This window comes from Sceloporus occidentalis, unplaced genomic scaffold (genome assembly GCF_023333645.1).
Source record: "Sceloporus occidentalis isolate IW3139 unplaced genomic scaffold, rSceOcc1.0.p SCAF_4, whole genome shotgun sequence".
Lineage (NCBI taxonomy): Eukaryota > Metazoa > Chordata > Lepidosauria > Squamata > Phrynosomatidae > Sceloporus > Sceloporus occidentalis.
The window spans coordinates 95,735,323-95,763,177 of NW_028316984.1; the positions used below are offsets into that span (position 1 = coordinate 95,735,323).

General features: G+C 40.8%; 1 protein-coding gene across 4 annotated transcripts; it reads left to right on the forward strand.

Moving 5' to 3' along the window:
• Window positions 1–27,743, forward strand: MRPL23 (mitochondrial ribosomal protein L23). Of its 4 annotated transcripts, none has more exons than XM_089520992.1 (6): window positions 1–150; window positions 7,986–8,108; window positions 14,494–14,576; window positions 17,130–17,203; window positions 26,003–26,196; window positions 26,902–27,743. In XM_089520992.1, the coding sequence occupies exons 1-5, from the start codon at window positions 131–133 to the stop codon at window positions 26,165–26,167; spliced, it is 465 nt and encodes a 154-aa protein (XP_089377118.1). In that variant the 5' UTR covers window positions 1–130; the 3' UTR covers window positions 26,168–26,196; window positions 26,902–27,743. The 4 variants fall into 4 exon arrangements, with proteins under 4 accessions (XP_089377118.1, XP_089377117.1, XP_089377116.1 ...); XM_089520991.1 differs by lacking the exon at window positions 26,902–27,743 and adding an exon at window positions 26,724–26,802; XM_089520990.1 differs by lacking the exon at window positions 26,902–27,743 and having other exon boundaries at window positions 26,003–26,802.
• Window positions 27,744–27,855: the final 112 nt, after the last annotated feature.

A 27,855-nucleotide genomic window follows, 5' to 3' on the forward strand; every position in this document is an offset into this window, starting at 1 on the left:
CTCCCCGAAGGGAACCCAAGGCGGCTCCACAACAAACTCCAACTCCCAGAATTCCATAGCCTTTGAGCCAGACAACGAGTGAAAGCCAGAGAGAGAGAGAGAGAGACTAGGAGGCTGGGCTTCTTCCAAGATGGCGGCGAGGCGGATTCTGTGAGTAGTAGCTTCCTCCCCAGCTCTCCTCCTCAGGGTTTCCCTGGTGCCCTGGGCTCCAAAGGGGAAGGGGCTCAGGGAAGTGTGTTGGTGTTGTGTGTAGGGTGACCAGAGGGGTCTTCACACACACACACCCCGCAAAGGAGGACAAGGCACCGCAAAATGGAGGGCATTCAAGCAAAATAATAATAATAATAATTATTATTATTATTATTATGGAGGACCTTCCAGCACAAAAGCTTAAAAACACTCCTGCTAGAAATGTAAATTCATGCTCAAAATGGAGGAGAGCGTTTGGGGCATCGCTCCTGGAGAGAAAGTGGGAATGGAGGACATGCCTTGGGAAAGGAGCTCATAGTCCTGCTCAGAATGGAGGACGTTTTGGGCATTGCTCCTGGACAAAAGCTAAAAACACTCCTAGAAATGTAAATCCATGCACAAAATGGGGGAGGACGTTTTGGGCATTGCTCCTGGATAGGAGGGTGAAATGGAGGACATGCCCTGGGAGAGGAGCTCTTGGTGAGGTCCAAAATCATCATCATTATCATCATTATTAAGCTTTATTTATAGAGTGCTGTAAATTTACAGAGTGCTTTACATACAGTCATTTAAAAATAAAAACAAGCTGCCTGTGGCATACATTCTATAAAAATAATTTAACATAATGTACAGTACATTAATCCATATTAACATTAAATAATCAAATATAGCAGGTCACAAATAAAAAAATAAACCTACAATAACAATCAAGTGGATTTGGAATTCCTCCTGGACAGAAGGTGGAAATGGAGGACAGGCCTGGCCAGAGGAGTGGCCAGGGATGGCCTCCTAACCCCCGCAAAGGAGAACAAGGAGCCACAAAATGTAGGGCATTCCAGAAAAAAATGGAGGACCTTAACAACATAAAAGGGGAAGACACTCTTGGAAATTTAAGTTTATGCTTCTTAGTCATGCTCAAATTAAACAAACAAAGAAATAAATCAGTGCCATTTGGATAGAAAGCTGAAATGTTGGCAGCGTGACCAGAAGTCCTCCTTTTTTCCCTAGGACCTGTCCCACATTTCAGCTATCTGTCCAGGAGGACTTCCAAAATGTCCTCCATTTTGAGCAGGACTAAGAAGCATGTCTTGGAGTGGATTTTTAAAAAATCTTTTATTTGGAAATGTTCTTCAGTTTCCTTGAATGTCCTCGATTTTGTGGTGCCCTCTCCTCCTTTATGGTTGAAGACACATCTAGTCACGCTGAATGTAGGACATGTCTTGGAAAGGGAGGACTTCTGGTCACCTTGTGTGTGAGAGATTGTGTGTGTCTGTGTGAGTGAGTGAGAGACACAGAGAGAGATGTGTGTAGTAAGTAGTGTCATGGCACATAAGGCTGTTGTTCTACAGTGCATCCATCCGCACTACAGAATTGCTGCATGATTCCACTTCAAGTGCCCTGGTTCTGACCTATTGTTGTTAGCTGCCTTTGAGTTGACCCCGACTCATGTGGGTGAGGCATCTCCAAGACCCCCTGTCCTCCACTGTTTTGCTCAGGTCCTGCAAATTCATACTGGTGACCTCTAACTTGAAGTCTTCCTCTCTTCCTTCTTCCTTCCACCTTTCCTAGCATTATTGTCTCTTGTAATAGGTCATGTCTTCTCATGATGTGGCCAAAGTATAACAGCCTCAGTTTGATCATCTTGGTTTCCAGGGATATTTCAGGCTTGATTTGTTTTAGGGCCCATTTGTTTGTCTTTTTGGCTGTCCATGGTATCCTCAGTGGTCTTCTCCATCTTGTTGTGTGCTTTCATGTTGTGTCTGATTTATGGCAACCCTATCATAGTGTTTTCTTGGCAAGATTTGTTGAAATGAGGTTTGCCATTGCTTTTCCCTGAGGGTGAGAGAGTGTGACTTGCGCAAGGCCACCCAGCAGATTTCATGGCTGAGCAGAGAATCAAAACCTTATTTTTGGCTGAGAGAGTGGGACTGCTTCCGTTATGCATCCAAATAAAGAATGTGAGAATGAATAGAAAGCTGACTATTTCTTAAAAGTTCCCAGAATCTTTTACAGTGGGCCTTCCTTATACACGGATTTTTTATACACTGATTCAAGCATACACAGTTTGAAAATGTTCAAAAAAGTATAAATTTCAAATATCAAACATTGATTTTCCATTTTTTATAAGGGATACCATTTTGCTGTGTCATTATATTTAATGGGACTTGAGCATACATGGATTTTGTTATACATGGGGGATCTTGGAACCAAACCCCAGCGTTTAAGAAGGGTCCACTGTACATTGCTTCTTCATAGCACAATATAGCAGGTCACAAATAAAAAATAAACCTACAATAACAATATTATCATCATCAGCAGCAGCTTATATCTCACCTTTCTCCCAATATAGGGACTCAAGGAGGTGTGCTACAAATTTAAAACAGTACAGTACAGCATTAAAATGTATAAGTGTAATTTAAAAAAAAAAACACAATTAAAACAGTTTTAAGTTAAAACAATTATGCATTAAAATTTAAAATGTATTAAAAATTTTAAACCTGAAAATCTGAATTACACTGCATTTAAACTCTTCTCAGTCTAAAAAAGCCTGATGGCACAAAAATATTTTTATCTCCCGCCAATAGAATAGCAGGGATGGAGCCATCCTGGCCTGTCCCAAAGCTTGGGAGCAGCCGAGGCATGTACCACCATGGTCAGGTCTGACATCTTCAGGAACAGACACAGTTGGCACACTACCTTTAACTGTATAAACTGCTCCTGGTCACTGCTGAAACCTGGCCCTCCAGGTTCAGTGCTGAATCCAGAAGTACTCCCAAGCTACGAACCTTGAGTTTTCAGGGGGAGGGTAACCCCATCTAACACATACTGAATCCCTATTCCTGGATCTGTCTTTCGAGTGACCAGGAACACCTCTGTGAGCACCTCTGTCTTATCTGAATTAAGCTTCAATTTGTTTTCCCTCTTCCAGTCTATCACAGCTGCCAGGCACCGGTTTAGGACAGGAACAGCTTTGTTGGAATTAGGTGGAAAGGAGTGATAGAGCTGGGTGTCATCAGTATACAGGTGACACCTTACTCCAAAACTCCAGACAACATCTCCCAGCAGTTTCAGGTAGATGTTAAAATAATAGGGGGCAAAACTGGACCCTGAGGGACCACACAGGCCAATGGCCAAGGAGTCGAACACAAATCCCCCAACACTACCATCTGGGAGTTCCCTTTCAAGAAGGAACGGAGCCACTGTAGAACCATACCTCTAAACCCCATCCCAGAGAGGCAGCTTAGGATACCGCAGCTGATGGCATTGAAAGCTGCTGAGAGGCCCTAACTGAGGCTGTCATAGTAGAACCAACAGGGTCACACTCCCCTTGTCCAGTTCCCTTCATTGGTCATCCACCAAAGTGACCAAGGCACTTTCTGTCCCATTACCAGGTCTGAAACAAGACTGACATGGATCTAGATATTTCGTTTCATCAAAGAACCCCTGGAGTTGAGAAGTCACCACAAGCTCCATTACCTTGACCAAAAATGGAAGGTTGGAGACTGGCCTGTGGTTATCTAGTACGGTAGGATCTAGGGAAGGTTTTGTCAAAAGAGGTCTTACCACAGCCTTCTTCAGGCACGTTGGGACCCTGCCTTGTTGGAAAGAGGCATTAATTACTCCCCTTACCCACTCCACAAGTTCTCCTCTGGCCTGTTTAATTAGCCAAGAAGCGCAAGGGTAGTATATATGTGGTGGCTCTCGCCTCTCCAAGGATTCTATGCACATTCTCAGGCTGCACAAACTGAAAAGTATCCATCAGTACGGGACAAGTAGGAGCCAAGGTTACATCCACCAGAACTGTATCAACTCTGGTATTTGAATCAGAGCAAATCCTAGTGATTTGCAAAATGGCGGGCAAATTCTTCACAGGGAGTTGTTGAGTGCCTTACATTCTCCTCTGGACCAGATTGCAACAGATCCCTGACCACTTGAAACAACTCTGCTGAATGGTTATATGCGGCTGCAATAGTTTTAGCCAGAAAGGCCTTTTTTTTCTTTTTTCTTTTTTGCTGCCTGATTGCTCTACCATATGTTTTCAGGTAGATATTAGTCTGTTTTCAGTCGGATTCACTCTGAGTTTTCTGCCACTGTTGCTCTAGTCTCTGTCATGTTCATTTCATTTCTGCCAACTCTTTAGAAAATCAAGGGGCTGGTTTAGCACCACTCTGTGAGACGTGATGCTTAGGAGCAATTATGTCTACTGCCCCCATCCTTTCTTCTTTCCAGGGATCACCTGCCAAGGCAGCAGGAAACTCCGCAAGAGCCATTAGGAATCCATCTGGATCTATAAGCCTCCTGGGGCAGACCATTTTAATGGGTCCCCCACCCCTGAAGAGGTTCTGAGCCCCAGCAAGTCTAAACTTGGCCAGGAAGTGATCTGTTCATGACAACAAAACAGTAGAAAGTTCCTCCATTCCCAGATCACCATCAACCCCCCCCCCCCATACTGACCACAAGGTCATGCCCAGTAGCGTAAGCAGGGCTAGATACCAGTCAGGACAGACCCATGAAGTCCTGAGTCACTCCCGGCAGGATAGCCTCGACATGGATTTTGAAATCCTCCAGCAGTATAAGCCGTGGAGACTCCAACACTACCCTCAAGACAACCCTGGCTAGCTCAGGGAGAAAGCCTGGGGTGGGTGGTTCACCAATAGAATCCTTAATCTGTTACGGCTACCCACCTTTAAATAAACACTCAAACCATGCAGACTGAGAGATAGGATGCCTGATCAGGAGGATATTATCCCGATTGACTACTGCCACTCTACCTCTCCAACTCCCAGGTCTTGCCTGCTGTTGCACAGGGACTTCTGGTGAGCAAAGCTGGGAGAGATTGACCACCACCACCACCCCAGCTTCCGCCAACCAGGTCTCTGTAACACAGGCAAGCTCTCAGCATGTTCATGCAGGATCAAGTCCTGAATGGCAGCTTTCTTGCCATTTGCCAACCTGGCATTAAGCCACAGCATTTGCAACCCAAAGGGGTTGTTGTCATGGCTATCCAGATTACTTGGGATGGAAGACAGTTTGAGGGTAACTAACTCTGTATCATAAACTATCCCCCAGGAAGATGCAACTGTTTCCCATTTCTGCATCTCCTGCTACCCTGTATAACTTGAATGAGTGCCTGTTCCCTGAAGAACTTACTGCTCCTTTTTGTTGGCAGTGCATCTCTGCTCCCTGCAAAATAATCTGTTATTCAAACTGACCAAACAGTACCTTTAAGCAAGTGAACTTCTCTTTCCTGCAAGCAGCGGTAGGACAAAGCCTCATTTCTGTGCCACCCCTTTCTATAGAACCCCTACAGTAGTCCCACTTATATTCCCCAGCCCAGGGACCTAACCCACTCCACCTATGAAACCTGCTGTAAACTGCTGACTGGGCTTCAGTCCTGTGCATAAGCTTGATGACTGTCATACTTACACATGGTGTAAATTAAGGATGAAATTTGTGCAGTCCTCCAAATGGTTTTTATTATTTACAGTCAGCCCTCCGTATTCACAGACTCAACCATCTATGGTTTAAAACAACAACAACATAGAAATTCCAAAAAGCAAACCTTTATTTTGCCATTTGATATAAGGGATACAATTTTACTATGCTATTGTATTTAATGGGACGTACACATCCACAAATATTGGCATCCATGGGGGGTCCTGGAACCAAACCCAGTGGATACCAAGGGCCAACTGTATTTATTTATACCCCACCTTTCTCCTGATTTAGGGACTCAAGATAGTTCACAGCAAATTTACAAATTTTGACTTTGGACTGCAGTTCCCAGTAGCCTAGTAACATCTGGATGACTGCATTATATCCATTCCTAATATAAAAGCATTAGGAGAACATAGTCTCCTAGCCCATAGTCTGGAGCAGCTAAAAAGGCCAATGCAATTTTAGGTTGCATCAATAGAGGTATAGTGTCTTGATCAAGGGAAGTAATAGTGCCACTCTGTTCTGCTTTGGTCAGGCCTCAAGGATGTTGAGAAACTGGAGCGTGTCCAAAGGAGGGCGACTAAAATAAGAGTCTGGAAATTATGCCCTATGAGGAACGATTTAGGCAGCTGGGGATGTTTAGCCTGGAGAAGAGAAGGTTAAGAGGTGATATGATAGCCCTGTTTAAATATTTGAAGGGATGTCATATTGAGGAGGGAGCAAGCTTGTTTTCTGCTGCTCCAGAGAACAGGATACGGAACAATGGATGCAAACTGCAGGAAAAGAGATTCCAGCTCAACATTAGGAGGAACTTCCTGACAGTAAGGGCTGTTGGACAGTGGAACACACTTTGTCGGAGAGTAGTGGAGTCTTCTTCCTTGGAGGTCTTTAAACAGAGGCTGGATGGCCATCTGTCGGGGATGCTTTGACTGAGATTTCCTGCATGGCAGGGGGTTGGACTGGATGGCCCATGTGGTCACTTCCAACTCTTATGATTCTAGTCAGTCGCAACTTTATATTATGAACACAGTTGTGAAAATGAGGAAAAATCAGTCAGTGTCCCCCAGATTCCATTTTGAAATTGAGCGTGCATAATATTGTGAGGGTTGTGTTTTTTTTTTTTTAAAAAAAAACCCTAAACTTCATTGTATTTAAAATCATAGGTAATTCTGTGCACATTTTTCTAAATGTGTAGGCTTCTTGAACATTCTTGAAATGGATGCATTTTTTCCCTAATGACGGTAGGGTGTTAGTGAACATGTTAGTTTTTTTTTTTAAAAAAAATAATTTCTTATATTTAATAATAATAATAAACTGTTTATTTATAGCCCGCTTTTCCTTAATAGATCAAAGCGGGTTACACAGAAGTACAGCGATGTACAATTTTACAAACAGTATCATATAAAAACCTGAACAATACAATAATACAATTAAAAACAAGATAAAAATAATAATTAAAATTTTATTTTTTAACACATCAGATTGCAAGCTTGCTAATGCATAGATTCCCATTTGCAAGAACAAGGCTTCATTGGGTTCTGGGAAGTGTGAATTGGATAGACTCTGGTCAAAAACTAACTGAGAGCCTATACAGACTGGCCATAAAGGCCGGCCTGGGGGGCGGAGTTGGTGCGCGGTGTCCATGTGACACATGCCCTAACTTCGTCCCCAGGGTGGCCTTGTGCCATACTCTGCTCCACATGGCATGGGGCATCACAGCACTCCACTAGTGCTGCATCCACATGACGCAATGCCAGAGGAGAGCCTTAAAGCCGCGGCTATCACACCCTTTTCAGGGTACAAAAAGGAGCCACTTTTTGCAGCTCTTTTTTGCGCCCTGGAAAGGCCAGATTGGGGTTGCGGTATGCGGTTGCCATGGCCCTGATCTCGTACACCTGCGGCGGGTGCAAGCCACCCCTTAGGGGTGGTCTGCACAGCCCCTCAAACAAATGGGTCCCCCATTGGAATCAACAATGTCGAATATTCAGAATAGTCAGATCCTCATACATTGAAAATGACTTGAAGGCGCATATAAAAACATACTCAGATTTCTGAATAGGTAATTCCCTTTCATTTTGCTTAATGTTGTGATACACTATCTGGTGGAAAATAAATTTAATTAGATAATCGATTGGGCTTTTTTCCTTTTTTGTGTTATGAATATCTCCTGAGTTTATATATGGTTGTTGGGAAGACAGTATGTTCATTTTTGTTGTCTTTAAGAGATAATTATAAGACTGATTTTAAATGTTTTCAGTTAGTCCACATGATTCCAACATGCTGGTAATAAATTGATTTAAACTAGTTTCAACAAAAATTCCAGTTTGTTCAGAGTAGTTGTTTTTTCTTTCCTGCAGTTATCCCTTGTATCAACATGGAAATCCTCAACTAAGGGTTTTCCGGACAGATTACTTTTTAACCTTGGTGAGGCCTGGTGTTCCACAACCAGAAGACACTGTGCAATTCCGCATTCCCATGGAGTAAGTACATAATGGGGAGGGGTTTTCATTTGTTTGTTCAAATTCTTCAACAAGTGATCCTCTGCATTCCCAGAGTGTCACAATCCATATGCAAGTACACTGTACTGGGACAACTGTAGGACGAGGAAATATTTTTGTTTGCCAATACTTCCACAGCCCACCCCTCAGATCTCAGATGACTGGCTCGTTTTGGCTGTATGATAAAGTAAGTTGGGGAAACTATTTTGAAATATGTATTCTGTTAAACCATACAGAAGATTTTCTAAAATTATGGAGAAAAGCACATTTCCCCAGTATAATTCAATTGTGGCTCAAACTGCTTAAGAGAGTCTCTTTATTTTGGATAGCAAATATTTTGCAAAAGCTTGTGACTTGTTTGCTCCATTAATAAATAAGTTACACAGTTATTTTTGGGAGAGCAGTGTGATGAAGGACCTAAAAGTCAAAAAGTTGCCTGCTGTTACAGTAAATAATGAGCAAATTCTCTCAAAAAGCAAACTGATAAAACTATCCTGGAACTAGGATTGGGGTGTTATTGCATACTTCATTAGTCTGGTTTTCTGACCTAGGTTCAGAATAGTTTTGTCAGGTCTTGCAGTAAGCCATGTGGTTTTCAGAAGAAGGGATGCTGAGTGGTTATATTTTTTCCATATGCGGCAAGGGATGAATGGGAGCTCTGACAAACTGAACAGAGGATGGAAGCTGCCTTTTAACCCATAGGCTGCTTCAACACTGCAGAGTTGAAAACTACTGTATGTATACTCATGTTTAAGTCTAGAAATTTTAGTCAAATAATTCACCACAAAAATGTGAGTCAACTTATCCACAGGTCAATGTAAGTAGTGTATTTTAACACACACACACACACACACACACACACACACACACGAGAACCATCCTCTGGTGAAAGGAAAAAGTGTAATCTGTCCTGAAAGCACTCACCCCCCTTCTATTCTCTCATCCATCCAGCCGTTTGTGTGAACACAAATAGTTATGCCTGCTGGAATTTTGTAGGTCCCTTGGCATTGTTTTTCTTTGCTTCATCCTTTAGCTCTTTTGTTACATGTCCCTAAATTTTACCCTCGACTTATCCATGGGTCATATAAAAATCCATAATTTTGGCCCCAAAACCTGCCCTCGACTTATACATGAGATTGACTTATAGTTGACTTATAGTTCATCATACACTGAAAACCACGCCAGAAGAAGTAGCGCCGCATGTTGGAAAGAGTAATGGCGCATATGCCCATGGTGTGCACACCACACACTGCCACAGGCAGAAGCCCCATTGTCTTTAATGGGGCTCGAGCATATGCGGAATTTCCCTTATGCAGTAAGAAGGTGTCCAGAACAGATCCCCTGCGTAAGCGAAGGGACCACTGTATATGGTAAGATTGGCCAGAGAAGGTTGGGGAATGGGAATGGTGAAGTAGAACCAGGAGCATGATGACACCCTCCAGTGTCATTGCATCTCCAGGATTTTCTCGCTGGTGCTTTGTCTGGGTCCTGATGTACCTGCCTCCATTCCTCATGTAGGAAGAGAGTGAAAGCCAGGAATCAAATCCCCTCTGTGTTTTATTATCCATTGGAGGTAGCAGGGATTCCTTTCAAGCAAATCTCCTGAGGTCATCCTCCTGGTGAGGAAACAGGGCTTGTCCAGAGACCTCCATGGGCTTGATTGGGAGCTTGTGCAGGCCAAATTACAGTCACTCCTCCATTTTCTTGGGGGATGCATTCTGGACCCTCCCCCCATGAAAACAAAGCCACCAATATTCATGCTCCATTGGCTTGAATCACAGTGCATGCCCCATTTTGCCCCCCTCCTTTTGCTGCCCCCAAACGAGTGACGCAGACTCCGAAGTCTGTGAAAACGGAGGGGGGTGACTGTAGTAGCTCCCAGGAAGAGTGTCGCTGCAAAGAGGGAAATGGGATGACTTCATCATTCAAGGGGTCAGCTCCCTCTCTTCTTCTGTAAACAACATTTGAGCCAGTCACAATTATGGGTTGGAAAGGAATTGCCTTCTGGTCGCACCCAGATGACAGAGGACATTTTGTGAGTTTGGAGTGTATGGGTGTGTCTATTTATTGCAGCCTGCTAAATGCTGCCTTGAGGACCATTCAGTTGTGAGAAGGCTATCAGTCTTCTATGATGGTGACACATAATGGACATTAACATTTTTATAAATAAAGTATTTGTGTCCTAAAAGGGTGGGATGCCATTTATTGTAAGAAATAAAATGAAGAGCATTAAATAAAAAAAGCAAGATTAGCTTGGATTCTAGAAAGCTGGCGGGGGGGAACCCTCTGGTATCTCAGTGCAAATATTTTGATGAACACCAAAGTGTAGGTTCTGTACATTTATGGTTTCTGTCTGCTGGAGAGCTGCATGAATTTCTCTTAGCCATCAAAAAGACAAGTTTGAAAGTTTTTTCTCAAACTTATCAAACATAAGGTGCTATTCTTTTGAGTTCTACAGTGAGATTCTAGCCATGTTTCCTTGGAAGTAAGCCACTGATTTCAGTAGGGCATACTTCAAAGCAAATGTGTTTATGGTCAGCCTTAGATGAAATAACAAGTTATATGGACTTTTGTTCTGCAGGTCACAAGCCTGTTTTTGGAAGTGCCAATAACTGCTAGCCAACAAGGACAGTTTGCTTAAAGTAAACATGATCAGTGCTATTTTAATCAGTGTGATGCTTTTGCCCATGGCTATTCTTAAAATGTGGCTAAGGTTTGTTCTGAAGTCATGTTCTAGCAGATGTCCTGGACTTGCCACAAGAACTGCTGCTTTAATTCTTGTATCATGTTGTGATTGGAATAGTTCCTCTGGGACCTCAGTTGTTGTAGTGTTGATGTTCTTTGATGTCTACCCTGCGTTTCCACAGGAGCATTCAAGGTGGCATACAAGAAGTCAAGCAGCCTCGTGAAAAATCAGCAGAACAGCTTCACAATAACAAAAAGGAAAGACAAAAACAAGTTATTGCCTAAAACAGACAAACAATAGATGAAAACAACAGGAAGAGCCGTAAAATCCTGGTTAATAATCTAAATTCTAAAAAGGCCAACTAAAGACAAATTGCCTTTAGAGCCTGTCTAAAAGCAGACAATGATAGAGCTAGACTTAACCACAACCAACGATACCTTCTCGTAGTTGCTTGGCCATCATACAAGGAATGATGGAGAAAGTACCCCTCTCTCCAAAAATGGAATTAAGTTTTCTAGCAGGCTGCTGTGGCAGGGGAGGGAGCCATTTCTTGAAATATTCTGGCTGAAAGGCGGGGTATAAATGCCATAAATAAGTAAGTAAATAAATAAAGCCACCACCTAGAAGCCATCAACAGAAGTTGCTGCGAGATGGCTCAGCTGTATCACTGCAGCATGGTCAGATTGAATGACTTCAATTTGAATCATAGCCATGGCATTCTGGATCAGTTGAAGCACTTGGGCTTTGGCACTTGGCTCCAGTTCACAAACCTGTTGTTTCAGAGGGAGTACAGCCTCAGTTCCTCTTAGGTGCCCTTCTATCAGCAGGCAGACACATTTTAGTAAGGAAACTTTTGCAGGATGGTTATCTAGGGGAAAGGGCTTTAAACAGTGTATTGTAATATTTTTATTTGTTGCCTGTTTAATAAGCATATTTGAAATTATTCTTAATTTTTGTTTTGTTTATTTGTATTTTGGCAATAACTCTTTGAATACTTTTACTTATATGTGTTTTTAATCTATTTCTGTTTAATTTTGATTTAATTTAATTTAAATGTAATAATATATGATTCTATGATTCTATATACTTTGTTTAATTTAATAATACATACTTTGCACCTCAGTGTGGCATCCCAGTGGTGTGGGAAGAAGCAAGATAGAAATAATAATGAAAGTAGTAACAGGCTAAATAATTTCACCTGAATCACAGAAACTTTGTTTTGTTTGGTTTAAGGATTAAAATACATAGCCATGTTAGTCTAGATTAGTATGCAAAGAGATATTGTAGCAAAGGGGTATTATAGGACCTTATGAGACTAATTGAGAGAAAGAAAGACGTTGGTAGCATAAACCTTTGTAGGTTTAAGTCTACTTTTTCAGATGAGAAGTGTCCAGGAACAGACCTTTATAAGCAAGCTATGTGAATAGCAACAGAAATGCAAAACTAGCAGAACTTGTATCCATATATCCCACACAAGGATGGATGACAAGCTATCAGAAACATCATTCCAGATGGGACTTTAGCAGGCCTAGCTGCAAAGGTCTGCCACTTAGTTCTCACACACAACTACTTCACCTTTGGCAACAATATATACCAAGTTAACAGTATTGTCATGGATGCACACATAGCACCACAATATGTCAACATCTTCATGGCTGACCAAGAGCAACTCTTCTTTAACTCCTGTACCCAGAAACCTTTCCTCTAGCTGAGGTACACTGATGATATCTTCATAATTTGGATGTATGGAGAGGATGCACTCAAGACATTGCACCAGAATTTCAACAACTTCCACTCTACCATCAACCACCGCCTGGAACTATCAATAGATAGTATGGTTTAGGGAAGCGTTCTCAGGGAATTTGTGATTGTCATCTGGCTGTGTGATAACATTTGATGCAATTTGCTTTTATATCTGATGTTTTTTAATTTGTCTTTTCTTTCCTACATTGTAATTTTATCTATTCCTCTATCTAATTGTTATTACTTTTAGAGTGTACGCCTTGGGCAGGCTTTTATATATTCCTTAATTTTACTGATTTTGTACAGCGCTGTGTATAATTACAGCACTTTAGAAATAAAGTTTAATAATAATAATAATAATAATAATAATAATAGAACATGTTTACTTTCTGGACACCACCATACAGATACACAACAGACATTTAAACCCCACACTATAACGCAAGTCCATTGACTATTAAACTTACTTACATGTCTCCATTTTCACCTGAACACACTACTAGATCCATAATTTACAACCAAACTGATACAATTGCATCTGCTCAGACCCACAAAACAGGGATGCTAAACTCATGGAATTATAACAAGTATACCTCATGCTACAATATTCACCATATGAAGTAAAAAACAAACAAAACAAAATAACAAATAAACTAGACAAGACTTGTACCCAGAATTAGGTTATTACAGAACAGATTGAAGACAGAAAATGACAGAACCCCACCATTGATCACATACAGCTCCCAAATGAGACTACTCAGGCATATCATCAATGAATTACAACCTATTCTGGACAATAATGCTGCCCTCTCAATGGCTCTTGGTGGCAGGTCTTTACTTGCCTACAGACTGCCTCCCAATCTGAAACAGTTACCCACAGGAGGACACAACACAGATGGGGAGACTGGTAGCACATCTTTCCACAAACAGAGATGCTACTTCTGCCACACATCTACTCAGGAAATGTCATCAGAGGACCTAATTACATCACCCATAAGCTTTCCCTTGCTTGTCCTGCAATATATATGCCATCCTGTGTCAATACTGACCTTCAGTTTTCTATATTGGGCAAATAGACTGGTTTTTGTACCAGAGGACAAATGGATAAGAATCAGGTATTAGGAATATGAACACAGAAAAATCAGTTGCTGAACACTTCAGTCTTTCTAGGCATTCCATCTTGACCAACAGTCCTTGACCAAAAAAGCCACCCAAACTACAAAAGAGGATTGGAAAGAGAAAAGGCAGAATTAGAATATATCTACAATCTCCAATCCATCAACAATGGACTGTACAGAGATAATAGTTCCGTGTCACACTATACATATCATAACACTAGTTAATTTTCCAAGCCTCATAAGGGCTCTCTTCTTCAATTCATCACATCTCCTTTCTGGTTTCCAGCCAGGATCACATCACATTTGAGCAACACTTACCAGCAGTCATATGGTCTTCCACTCACCTTAGCTGTAGGCAACAATCTTCTTCCTGCCTTTGTCCCCAATGACTATTGCTAGAACTGAACCTGTCACCCTATCACCATATCCACTACCTTTGCACTTCGTAATGTAGTTGCATTGCATAGCCTGCTCATAACTATTCACATAGCCTGCTTTATGAAGTTCTGCTTCTGAACACTTCACTCCATGCATCTGAGGAAGCAGACTGAAGTTTACAAAATCTTATGCTACCAACTTCTTTCTGTTTCTCAGTCCCTTTGCTACATTACCCCTTTGCTTATTTTGTATGAATTAAGTCTGAGCTTTATATACTTTCACCTGTATTAGGAGAACAATCCACCAAGCTCCAGCAATACATTTCTTCAAAAATGTATTTATATGGTTCAATTTATATGGTTCATTACATAGCTACAACCCATCTAAAATTAAAATGTATGCAGTCTTTCTTTTTTTAATTGTCAGTTTTCGATTGACACAGGATGACAAGAGTGGAACTGAAGGACTACCTTGAAAGTATATACAATGTCCCTGTGGCCGCTGTAAGAACCAGGATACAGCATGGTGAGTCTTCCGTCTCCATGTGGAATAATATGTACATTTTTCTTTTCCAAAAACAGGCAAACAAGCCTCTTTTTCAGGTGATATTTCCTCCTTTCAGATCTCTACATTAGGAGAGGCAATTGATTGCTAGGAATTAGTGGATTCTGTACAAAAGATAGAGAAAGAAATTATCCTTTTCGGGTTGACCAGTTTCTGTGTAGATTGAGTTTTATTGTTACATCTGCATCTTCTTCCCTACCAGATGATCAAATTTGGGATTACTATGGTTGATGTTTCTATAATTAGTTTTTATAAAAAATGCTATATTCTGCATCAATCATGACTGAATCTAAACATTTAGGAAGGTGGCTTTAATACACGTTAAGTAATATTAGAGGTATATTCATGAGGAAGCAGTGCAGATTAGATATAGGAACATTAATTAAAAAAAAAACCACTGAAGAAAATGGGAATCTTCAGTTTTTTATGGGTTGAAAGAAGATAAGTAAGATGGTAGAAAAATGAAAAGAAGAGAGATTTGTATAAGCAATCTTAGGAGAATAAATGATAAATAGTTAAATGGTATATATGTGTATACTGGAATTCTCAGCATATAAAGTTAATCCTTCCACTAACTACCATACATACTTGTGTACAAGTCAACCACATGTATAATTCGAGGGAAGGTTTCAGGGTCAAAATCATGGATTTTGATATGACCCGTGGATAAGTTGAGGGTAAAACTTAGGGGGCTATAACAAAGGATGGAAAGGGGGAAATGCCACTTCCATCCCTCCTCCTTCTCTGGGCCTCTCCCTACCACCTATCACCTATTCCCAGGTGCTGGAGGACAGGTTTCAATATCGGATTGAGAAGGGAAGCAAGTGGAGTTAAAAGGGGTATTTCTTTGATGGGAAGAGAAGTCTTGCAAATTGGATTGGGAAACAAAGGAATTGGTGTCCGATGCGGAGTTTCTTCCATGGAAAGAGAAGCCTTGCCAATCGGACTGGAGAGGGAAGGAAGTTGTGTTCAATGGGGAGTTTTTTCCATGGGAAAAGAAGCCTTGCACATTGAACTGGGGAGGGAAGCAAGTGGTGTTAAATGTGGTAGTTGCTTTACAGTGTTTAAGCAAAGTCCAGTGAAGATGAATAGAACTTGGACTAAAGGATATGCTTTGGTACAGTTAACATAAACAAATTTACACTGAAACATAGAGATTGAATAAAAAATTATATCAAACAACTAAACAAAAATAAAGTCTTACACATAGTTAACATAAAAATCAACAGTCAAGTTTATGCTACAGAATCTTATAGCACCTTTGAGATCGTTATGCTATAACCATTGCCAGTACCAACAGAAGCGAATGGGACTTGAGCAAAATAAAAATAAAGCACTTAACATTGCATCTGCTGCAGTTCTGCCATAGAAGTTTCTAGTCAATGTTTTCTGTGTTCATCCCCATGGCAATTCCATGAGTTCAGTCATGGCCAACTATAAACATGCATTTGATTTCTTAACTTATGTTCTCTTGCGGAATCTGGAGCAACCAGGTACTCTCTTCTTTCAAGGCAGAGGAAGTGAGGTAGAGGAAAACATAGATGTAAGAACTGAAAAATTATAATGAAGAGTGTATGGAAATTTAGCTGAAACTGTTCCACATGTTCTGTGTTTTGTAAGTATTATGAATATGTATGTTAGTCATTCTCACTAGTTTCTTAGAGGCATGCTGCAGAATTCACACAAAACTAAACCTACAATGACATTTTGTGATGCTGCTACCTGAAGAGTTGTGAACTGTGCAGCTAGATTTCAGCCACTTGCTGTGTGTGAGTGTGTGTGTATATCTAACAGACAAAAATGATCAGGTACAAAAACTGTTCCAGAAAATAATTTACTGTTCCCCATTGAGGTTTTTCATTCCCAGCCAATTAAATTTATTGGGGTGGGGGCTTAGAGTGTACTATGCGGTTTTTTGTTTTGTTTTTTTGCTGAACTGTGATGCTGTGAACCAGACATGGCATATTCTGGTAGCTAGTAGATCAGCCTCATTCAGGGAGCAGTGTATATTGAAATTCTCTGTACTTTTGAATTCCCCCATGAAAAGAAAATAGTTGTTTTTAAAATCTGCCTGGATGAAGGTTAAAATGATAAATAGTGTTTTCTAGCTGTGCACTGTTACTGCTGAGGATGAGAAGAAGTTTCTTTTCCACTCTGGCACAATACTATGGAATTTTTGTATGTACTGATGCTTTGTGTACACGTGTTGCCTCTATTGCTATGAAAGTTGGTGCAATTAAATACAAGTTTGAATATAAGGTGAGACAAATTCTGACAAAGCAAAATTACAACTTGATTAAAATATGAATGTGAAGATACATTTCTACATTTGTGTGGAAATAGCCACAGAATATTTTGGAGTACTATGAAAATAAATATGCAGTAACTACAAGACTGAATTCCATTACAAATTAAAACTCATCCTAACTGAAAGACATTTACTAGATCTTTATTAGGAAGAGGGGGACCAACAGTTCATAAGAAGTCAATAGTAGCTTTCCTCTATTTTAACAGGCTCAAACAAGCAGAGAGATCACAAAAACAGACGAATCAAGAAGCCAGATTACAAGGTTGCCTATGTCCAGCTGGTAAGTAATTGCATCCTTTTGAAGCAGGAAGAGGAAGGGTGCTGGAGGACATTTACTTAATTAATTCATGCATCCTCTAAAATGTACATATAAATATGCATATGTGCGTGTGTGTTCTTAAATGCCACCAGTATTGGTAGGTCAGTTTTAAAAAGAATTGAATAACATCTGCTTGGCTGCTATGTTTGACAGGCAGGCCTTTCGTCTGAGCTGGTATGGCTGCTCTTATAATCTAATGAGGAGATAGACCTCTTGAGTTTGTAGCAACCACTTTGATGGGATATGTTGCTGGAGGAGTATGAATGATGAGAACTGGATTATACATATTTGTATCTGTAAATACTGAAAAGGATCATTTTCCTATGTGTGTCCTGATCCAAGTGTATGAGAGACAAGTCTTTTCTTTCTGCATTTGCTAACCAAAATGACAGGATTCAGTAAGATTGCTCAAGAAAAAGCTTCTTGGGTGAACTGGACTAAAAGACTAAACTAGTTATATTCACTTCTTTCCAAACTTCTGCATAAGGTACCTTGGGGTTGTGTAATACTGGAATTTTAAAGCTACCCGTGAGATTCTCAGAGTTACTGGATTAGCGCATGATTAAATAAGTTTTGTCAAATACTATCTACAGATTCTCAGACATCTGGGTCTCAAGATAGAAAATTCTATAAATGGAATAATTAATTCCATGTAGGTAAATTCATAGAATTAATTTCCATTGTACAGTTTTCTGGTGAATCTTTAAAGGTGAATTTAACACACACACACCTAAAATTTAATTTAATGTATTCCCATCTCCCCCCCCCCCCCAATGTTCTTGAGAGGAGAGACTATTTCAGTCCAGTGGACAAGGAGGAGTAAGAACTTGTTTCAAATCTCTTTGTCCACAGGGGTCTGGCCATTGGAGCAGTAGGGCCAAGAGATAACAGAGGAGTGGGGATTGGTACTACCATCTGGAAATCGATTCCTGCCTGCTTCTGTCTTAGTATATTAACACATGGCTCAATGTGAGTTAGTATGGGCTCAAAGTGAGTTATCTGCCTTGGATCCATTTGGGAGAAAGGCATGATATAAGTGCAATTAATTAATATACTAATTCACATTGAGTTCTGCCAGAACTGAGTAGGTTCTGTTTGTCTGTCATGTTATAGGATTCCTGCTCTCTTGGCAAACAATAACACACAAATCTTCAAAGAAAAGAGCTATCAAGTGAAGTCATTTAACCTTACTGATAAATATAGGTAGCTGCACTCTGTATGTCATTTAATTTTTCTGGTATCCCTAGTGGTTAGTAGAAATTTGTAGATGTCACTGACCTTCCCCTAAATTGACCAGAATTGATTTAATAGGGTTTCAGTACCAGGGGGAAGTCTTGCAACTGTGCAGTACCTTGGAAGCCTAATGTGACGGAAGGATGAATTTTCCCCTTTCAAATTTGGGAGAATAAAGGCTAATATCTGGAAATACCATTAGCTTTACGAGTGTTCTTGGGGTTGTTGATGTACATATATCTGACCTGTTTTTACTTTAATTTTACTTTAATTTTTAATGGTTTAACGGTTTCATTTGCCTTTATTTACTTATTTTTTGTTGCCATCCCTTTTCATTTGGTCTGATGCATAGCAAAGAAGAGATCCTTTCATTTTCTTGCATCCTGTCTGCATCTGATTGTTCCCTAAGACATTACCATTATATTTAAATGAGTCGCTATCATCTGAGATAGCTTTTAAACTATTTTTGTGTGTATGGGTGCTAACATTTTAAAAGTGGAAAGGAACATTTCATATTCAGTTTTAATTGATTTGTCTTAAACTATTCAACATTTCTTGGTTGACCTTGATATTGTTTTAAACCAAGAATATAAAACTTTTTGCCCTCTAGATATTTTGGACTTCAACCCCCATAATCCCTTATCCCATACTCCCATAATCCCTGGTTGTGCAGGGTGGAGCTAATAAGAGTTAAAGTCCAAAAAATCTGGAGGGTCAGAGGTTCCTTTCCAGTGTTACACAAAATGACTAGCCTTCAGTTGTTTCAAAGCAGTTGTTATTGCTTCGAAGCAATAACCACATTTTTTTAAAAAAAAACCCTAATTCTCATTAGTTTTTAATCAGTTGCTAATCCTTGAAGGTTTCCATTATGTTTTTTTAGCCGAGTTACCTGTAATTTAATATTACATAAAATTAATATTACTTATGAATAAGGTGGGAGGAAAAACATTGCAAGACGCAATTTTAAATTATTCAAGATATTGTGCTCCTTTTTCAAACAGAGGTGGTTACCCTAAGTCAGCAGCCTAACCTAGACCTTCTTTACATAGGTGAGCAAGATGTTCTATCCTGAACCCTTGCCTACGCATTTGGTTCACTGCTTACCTATGATACCATGGTATCGTTTTCAGGAAGAATTAGTTCAGATGAAGCAGGAAAGAAAATAATCTTTGGTCATTCAGAATTTCTTGCCTTGCCTTTTATGTGCTTCATCCTCCAATTCACCCTTTGGTTGACGTAAATAAATCCAGGGTTCAAAGAAGTTCATGTTCGTTGCAAGTTCCAGGTAATCCTGTAAGAAAACCATCTGTTTGGGATAGTTTTCAATTGGTTGCCTTAAAGGGTCAGTAGGTGGCAGTATTATTCTTCCAAATATTAGTTTTCACTAGCCGGCATTATTATGTATCAGAGAAATATTGTTTTGTCTTGAAAGCACAGTTACATTTCCCTACTCTGGAAATCATCAACTTCTGGTTTCCAGGCCAATTTATGCAATATAATATGCACACATTAATCATTGCATTCAAGAGTTGGAAGATGTAAAGGTTGATGTCTTAGACATCATATAACATACAGCTCTATGGGTGAGAGTAGAGTAGACTTTTATGCACAAGAACTGGGTTGTTGTGAAGATTGAAGACTTCACCACCAACCAAACTTGGCAAATGAGATGTTTCAGCACAGGTGGTAATTGTCTTCCATTACAAATGACCTCAAATTAGTGTTTGTGGTCAATATCACCTTCTGTAGTTTCAGGCTGCAAAGGGAGACTGTAGTTTCAGTCTGTTCTTGATATGTCCCCCTACCCCACAAGGAGAAAACATTTTGTTACCTTGGTTATGGTACAGAACTGCTTTCTCTTCATACTCAGAAAGCAAGTACTGAGTTATTTATCAGTATGAAAAGAGCTTCTGTGCCTTTGGAACCTCTGTTGTTCTCTGCCTTGAATTACCTCTTCTTCTCATGGTGTTCATCTGTGAAGTATGTGTTGGTGCATGCTGGTGCAAAATCACTTGAACAGAGGTGGATGGTGTGGTGGCATGTTGGATATTGCTAAGAACTCTGTTACGTTTAGATGGTTCATTTTATTCTGGCCCATAGACCAAGGGGTTTTCAGCTACTCTCTACTCTCACCCATAGAGCTGTATGTTATATCATGTCTAAGACATCAACCCTTACATCTTCCAACTCTTGAATGCAATGATTAGTGTGTAGATATTAATGCTACCTGTATTCTAGTTTGTGCAACCTGCTTAGCCTGGTAGAGAGTCATTACTTATCAAATTACTGTGTATCTAATGACTTAATTTGTTGGAAAAGCTGACACCTCCCCCCCCCCCCCCCCAGGTAGACCCTGTTTCAGTCATCTTTGAGGTTAGGTAATGATAATAAAGTGCCCTTTATGGCTTAATGGGAATTTCAACTTGTGCAGAGCACAGCAGCCCTCCTCCTGGGAGTTGTGGCTTCCTGGGACCATGTTAGAGCAGAACATGCCCTCTGGGGTACATATTTCCCTCTTACGTAGAATGTCCCTAATACCTTAAATGGTATCAGTGCCAAATACCCATAGAAGTTAACTGAAATGATTTTTTTCTCTCTCAGGATTTTTCTGTCCCTAGCCAAATAGTTGTAAATGTGGCAGACATTAAGATTTGAATCGCAATGAGTTTTTTAAAAGCCTTTGGTATGTCAGTAGGCAGGGTCTCTGTATAAATTTTATTCCTTTTTGTACAGTTACTCTTCTGGATATAGCTGAAATGGTCAAGATACATTAGCTACTGAACATGCACAGTAACTATTTTTCATAAAGCTTTCAACACTTGAGAATCTAACCAGAGCAAAATTACTGCGTAGTATTGTGGAGGATTTATAAGGCTTTCAGTTCTAAGAGTTCAATGTAATGTCTTGGCTCTTTCAAAGCCTATCTGGCTGACAGCCAAGATCAGCATTTCTCAGCAAAACAAGAGGTGGAAAGAGCCAACTTGTCTGCACTGGTTTTTATTTATTAAAAGGTTCCAGATATGGATTGACTTCTTCTCATTATTTGATTTTGCCCAGCCTTGAAAAGAAACCTGGGAGCACTTTTCATAGAGGGTTAGAAGGGTATATTGTAAAATGCCACTATCATGTTTGAGCATGCTCTGTGCCCTCATCCTTAAAACAAAACAAAAAAGGTTGGAAAAAATTTAAAATTTCATCAAACATCTGCTCAGAATCCCTTTGCCTCCAGGCTCCAGTCTTGCAGTGACAAATGTTGGAAATGTAGAAGAAAGGCACAAGGACTGGCACTTTGGCTCATCCTTGCAGGCCATATCCTTGCCCTTTGAGGACAGAAAGGCTGTGTGTATGATAGACAAGGCCTCCCAGTTCTCTGCTTGGCAGTGAACCCAGCCCCCGTATGTGTAGCAACCTCACTCAATGACCACGTTGTACATGCAAGCATAAGGGTGCAGATGGCAACCATGCAAACATTGCTTGATGATGTTCCAGTATTGCCCTTGGTGTGTGCGCTGAAGTTATTTTTGTTGTTTTAGTAATTTTTTGAAAAGGTTTCTACCCTGCCTGATCCCTTAGAAATAAAGCAGACAACAGCTGCTTTAAGATAAAATAATATACTACCAAAATAACACGAGGCATTAAAAGCCACTTCAGATTTTCCTTAAAACAAAACAAACAAGTAATGTTGTGTATCATCTGGAAAATGCCCAGGCTTGGGCTTAAGTGGACTTCTAGGAGGAGAGAGTTCAAAAGCTGCAGAGCAGTTAGCACAATGCTGCTTGGTCTTTCCTAATGGAGGTGTTTGGGAACAATGTCAAGACATTGCCTTTTTTGTTGATCACAGTGATCGGAGGTGAAGATAGTCTCTAAAACAGGCCATCCCTGACCCATTTAGTTCATGGATGAGGATTGTGTGGTCCTTCATCTGTTGAACTGCAGCTCCAATAATTCTTTTTGGCAATCTTCCCTTGAGTATGCTAGCTAAGGTTGATAGGAATTGCAAGAAGATAGCTTTTTTGCCAGTGTTTCCCACCTTGCACAGTGTCAGAGCTAGAGCTTCAGATGATGCACCAGCATTGCACACTGAAACCTAGCTCCTTTTAGCAGTAGTTAGAAGACAATTTACAGTATTACCCCCATATTTGCGGACACAGTACCCACAATTTCACTTACCCACGACTTCAGAAATACGTTCTCTGTAGGCATTTTCTAGGTCCTCCAGCAGGATTGTAAGATATGCTTCCAGCCAAAGTTGACCATAGAGACACACTAGAGCATCTGGAAATGCCTAGAGAGGTGTTTTCTCTAGGAATCTAGGTCCACCAGCACAACTCTATGGTCAGCTTCTGCCAAAAGTCATTCATTTCAGTAGGGTTCGTTATTATCTGCAGTTTCATGTTTCCATGGTGGATCTGGGAATGTATCCTCCATGGTTATGGGGGTCGTACTTTAATTTAATCCATCTCCTGCTGATGCATGAAATACTACAGCATCCCTATAAATTGATACATTTGAAAGGGGTTCAGGACCAAGAGCTCTTATATGGGCAGACATTAACGAACACAATGGATAGCTTTACCTGCACTTCTGTCAGCCTAAATGTCTTGCACATACTGCAATTCCAAAATAATTACAAGGTGACACTATTTTTGGCAGGAAAAAAACAACCAGTTAGCTTTCAAAGCAAAATTTGATTTGTAGAATGGCAGCAAAAATGTTCATGTTTTCTGAGTTGAATACATTGTTTCTTTCCAAGATCTTTTGGGGTGGGCTAAGACTGTTAAGGTATTTTGAAAGATAAGTTTCAAAATAGACCCAGACGTTATTTTTATAACACATCTTTCTATGCCATGTTATTGTCTGATAGTTTTATTATACTGGATCCTCTACTTGAAGTGAATGGAAAGCTGACAGGGTTCACTTTAATGAGGTTGTCAACACAGCATACAATATGGAAAAATAAAGAGATAATGTCAACTGAATAGAATGCTATCCTCAAATAATAGGTTCCTGCTGTTAAATAAAAGCTAAAAGGTCAGTCCATGATTGTTTTCCAAATGGGAGACGTTGAGTCTGTGGCAATTTTCTGTGTTGGCATTGACTCTCCTCATTATGGAGACTGATTGCTGTAAAGTTTAATGCTGCATTTCAGGAATTACATGAATTTCACAAATCACTTTGTTTTTCATATCAATATAAAGCTTTAACTAATAACATCCTCCCCCTGGTACTCCCCCCTCCCAATCTGTTGCACAGCAGCCTCTGAGGTACTAAAAAATTACGGACAATGCTTAGCACACATTATCTTTATGTATTTCAGCTATTGCTGGACTTGGCCTAAACCAGTAGTTAGGAACAGATTAAAGGCATAGATTTGAGGATCCCTGAGATCGTTAGGATGTATCTTAATTGATTCATTTCAACTGTGCTTATTATCTTCCCTTTTTATAATTATTTTAAAGAAAAGTTCTTTATAGGCAATTGAAACTTATATGAAAGTGCAGCTGATATATTCCTCACCCACTCCTTTCTTCTGCATACCAGAGTTCCTTTAATTTCTGTTCCTTCCATCTTTTTGGATAGTATCCCCTTGTTCTGCTGGCATAGTCATACCCTCAGTGGAAGTCAGGGGGGCAAGATAGAAGTACAATAGTTGCAAAACCACCAACAGGGAAGAAGGAAAAAAACTTTAGTGTTCCCATGAGAAGGCTCTTGACTCAGTCACCTATTTCTCCAGTGTATTTTTTGGAGAGATGGTACCTTTTGAGTTGATGGATTCATTGGCGGCAGGCTAGACAGTAGCCCATACCATGACCGAAGTAAATGTCCAAGCTGGCCCTGTCAGAATACCTTCACTCCAGTAAACCTTCCTGAGAAGCCATACCTTGGTGAAAACACATCTTGGTGCCAGCAGCCTTCTGCTGCCACAGCCACTACTTCTTCCCTGGATAAGTTTAGGCTCATATAAACTGCTCATATAAATAGAAGTGCACCAACCATTGGCCTTTCTTTGCCAGGGTCCATCTCTGTACCTTTTTTGAGCCACTAGATTTTTTTTTTTTTGGGGGGGGATGTTGCAGTAGGTGTATGATCTGGTTTTCATATCTCCAGCAGACTGCTTCACTCCTACATTAGCTAAAAATGGCAAGATTTTGCAGCTGAAAGTAATAATAATAATAATAATAATAATACATTTTATTTATAGACCGCTATTCCGCAATGATCATAGAGGTGTACAGTAAAAAATTGCAATACAATACAAAATACAATGTGACAGTTAAAGGAGGGAGAAGTCTCGTCCTTCAGGCAGTCCCTGATGTTGCTGGATCTGCCTGATCGCTCCCTCTGAGGCCAAGATGACAGTTAAGGAGGGAGGGGCCTCTTCTTTCAGGAAGTCCCTGATGTTGCTGGGTCTGCCTGATCGCTCCCTCTGAGGCCAAGATGACAGTTAAGGAGGGAGGGGCCTCTTCCTTCAGGCAGTCCCTGATGTTGCTGGGTCTGCCTGATCGCTCCCTCTGAGGCCAAGATGACAGTTAAGGAGGGAAGGGCCTCTTCCTTCAGGCAGTCCCTGATGTTGCTGGGTCTGCCTGATCGCTCCCTCTGAGGCCAAGATGACAGTTAAGGAGGGAGGGGCCTCTTCCTTCAGGCAGTCCCTGATGGAGCTGGGTCTGCCTGATCGCTCCCTCTGAGGCCAAGATGACAGTTAAAGAGGGAGGGGCCTCTTCCTTCAGGCAATCCCTGATGGAGCTGGGTCTGCCTGATCGCTCCCTCTGAGGCCAAGATGACAGTAAAGCCTTCAGGGGTACCCTGTGACTGTTTTGGGGGATGGAGAACCACCTGGGGGGGATGCATTTTTGCCACCTGTGCACTAGATAATATTATCTGTGCTGTCCTGTCCACCTCCTTTTAAATGCTGACCTGCAGCTGTCTTCATTGTGTGGAAACGGTCATTGTTTTAGGCTTCCACTCTCTTTCAGCTAGAGTGAGAGGAAAGCAGAAGCTGAATAACATTCTGCTGCCACCAAATAACCTTCTGCTAGGTGTGTGCCATTGCCCACACCTGCTGCAGTTGTTATGGAAATGTATTTTAATGCTTCTCTTTTCTAAGTCTGACCCTTTTGATAGTCAGGGACAGCTTTAATTTGACTGTGTTTATTTGATGACTTGGCATGGGCATGTGCTTCAGCCTTGAACACAATGCTGGAAATTGGCCTGTTTGCCTTTCATCTAGTCTGCAGTCGTTGGGGAATCAGTGTGATGTTGTGTTTAGAGTGTCAGACAATGACTGGCTTATCCCAAATTCAAATCTCTGTTTAGCCATGAAGTTCACTTTGGAGCCAGCTGCAGTGACAGTAAGAGTGTTAGGAGAGAATGCAGAGTGCATATTCAGTACCTCATTTCCTTTGCTTTCTGCTGAGTCTCTTGGAAGTTGGCAGTAGTGACAGACCAGCTGAAACTTCCCACAGCTGTCCAGAGTGTGTTGTAGCTTCTAATGGAACATAAGGTTAAACATTTGTTTTCTGTCTTTAGGCTGGGGGTCGAACCTTTCAGTTTCCAGACTTGTTTCCAGAAACAGAAGAAACCATTGAACCTGGGTCTTTTGAAGACATCCAGAAGAAATTTATGGAAGATGAGAGACAGAGGCAGAAAGATGATCCCAGACAAGGGGGCGTGCCTAGCTGGTTTGGACTTTGATGAAATCAACATGCTGTTTTGCTTTTTAGGTATCTTTTATGGATATTGATTATCACATACAATATTGGTCATGATCTTGTAATACCATTACAAAATATACCTTTCCCCATCTTCAAAAGCCAGTCAAAATTACCTTATTAGTATCCAGTTTGTGCAGCATAATTCATTAGAGGAGAAATAATAAGAGAATTTGGGATCAGCTATAAAAGGGATAAATCAGGACAATTTTTCCTGTTTTTGGGTCCTGCTGTTTCCGTTTGTGGAAGAAAACATTTCCTGTTGTATCTGTCTAAAGAGGTGTACCATCCAGGTCACTGTTGTCTCTTCCTGTTCTGGATAGATTGATGAAATGCTATTCACATGCAAAAAGTAATCTTCTACAGTTGTGACAGTAAGATCTAGAAAAGTCAGAATATCAGACTACCTCTAAATTGTCAGAGAGGCTAAAGTTGCCACTTTATAGTCTTTGTGGGAATACACTGTGGGGTGTACCATAATGATTATGATACTGGTGTTATGTAAGAGAAATAGGTTGGATAAAATGTGTTTCTTTCAGCCTGCAAGAGATCTCTGAAGCTTCAATACATGTACATCTACCAGTGGAATCTAAACCAATAAAAGACCCTAACACCCCCTATTTTCTTGTCATTTGTGTGTAGATTCTGAAATAGTTGCATAAACTGATGTGCAGAGATTCTGAAGTGCTTTTATAAAGTTGTACTTCTTTACCCTAGTTATGGAAATCAGCTACTGCCGATTCAGAGGATTTGAATTTTCTGCCCGGATCCTATCTAGACACATCTTCACCCAGCCAGCCTCCCATCTTCATAGATAGATAGATAGATAGATAGATAGATAGATAGATAGACAGATAGATAGACAGACAGACAGACCTCATTTCTGTTCCTCCGCTTTCAAACTCATATGTCAGAAACAGTAGCTCAGATATATTGGTCTGTGGTTGGATATCCCAGAGATCTGTCCTACTTTTCCATCTGGGCAGGAGCAGCCCAGAGGACTCTGCTCGCTGCCACTGCGGCGTTTCTCCTGGGGGTGGGGCCGGTGGGAGCGGCCCCTACAAAGCCGGCCCGCCGCCCTCCCCGAAGAGGACGCCGCCCGCCTGCCCTTTTCCATCTGGACAGGAGCGGCCCAGAGGACTCTGCTTGCCGCCGCTGCGGTGTTTCTCCTGGGGGTGGGGCCGGTGGGAGCGGCCCCTACAAAGCCTGCCCGCCGGCCTCCCCGAAGAGGATGCCGCCTGCCCGCCTGTTTTCCATCTGGGCGGAGCGCCAAGGACTGTTGCCTGATTCCATCGTTGGGGACTCTCTAGAGGGAGAGAGATTGAGGAGAGGGGTGTAGTTAGCTTCTTTTTGTTAGGAGTCTGTTGGGACATGGATTGTAATGCTTTTCTTCACATGTCCTGACTTTTCTTTACTTTTCTTTGTTCTTGTATACTATTTATTGCATTTTTAGATTGTTTTACTGTTTGATTGAATAATAATGGATTTAATGATGTATAGTATTATATGGTTTTTATGATGTTTGTAACTATTATTGTGCTGTATCTTATTTTGTTGTAAACCGCCGTGATCATAGGAACGGCGGTATATAAATAAAATTTCATTTCATTTCATTTCATTTACTTAACCCAGCCATATATTTCAGTAAACATGCCATTTTGCTCTCTCCAG

What these genes read in the sequence shown, in the direction of transcription:
- MRPL23 (XM_089520992.1), top strand. Translation starts at nt 131, where the DNA reads ATGGCGGCGAGGCGGATTCT. An exon ending in AAGAACCAGGATACAGCATG is followed by an intron (nt 14,577 to 17,129) that starts GTGAGTCTTCCG and finishes CTATTTTAACAG; the next exon opens with GCTCAAACAAGCAGAGAGAT. An exon ending in AGGTTGCCTATGTCCAGCTG is followed by an intron (nt 17,204 to 26,002) that starts GTAAGTAATTGC and finishes TTCTGTCTTTAG; the next exon opens with GCTGGGGGTCGAACCTTTCA.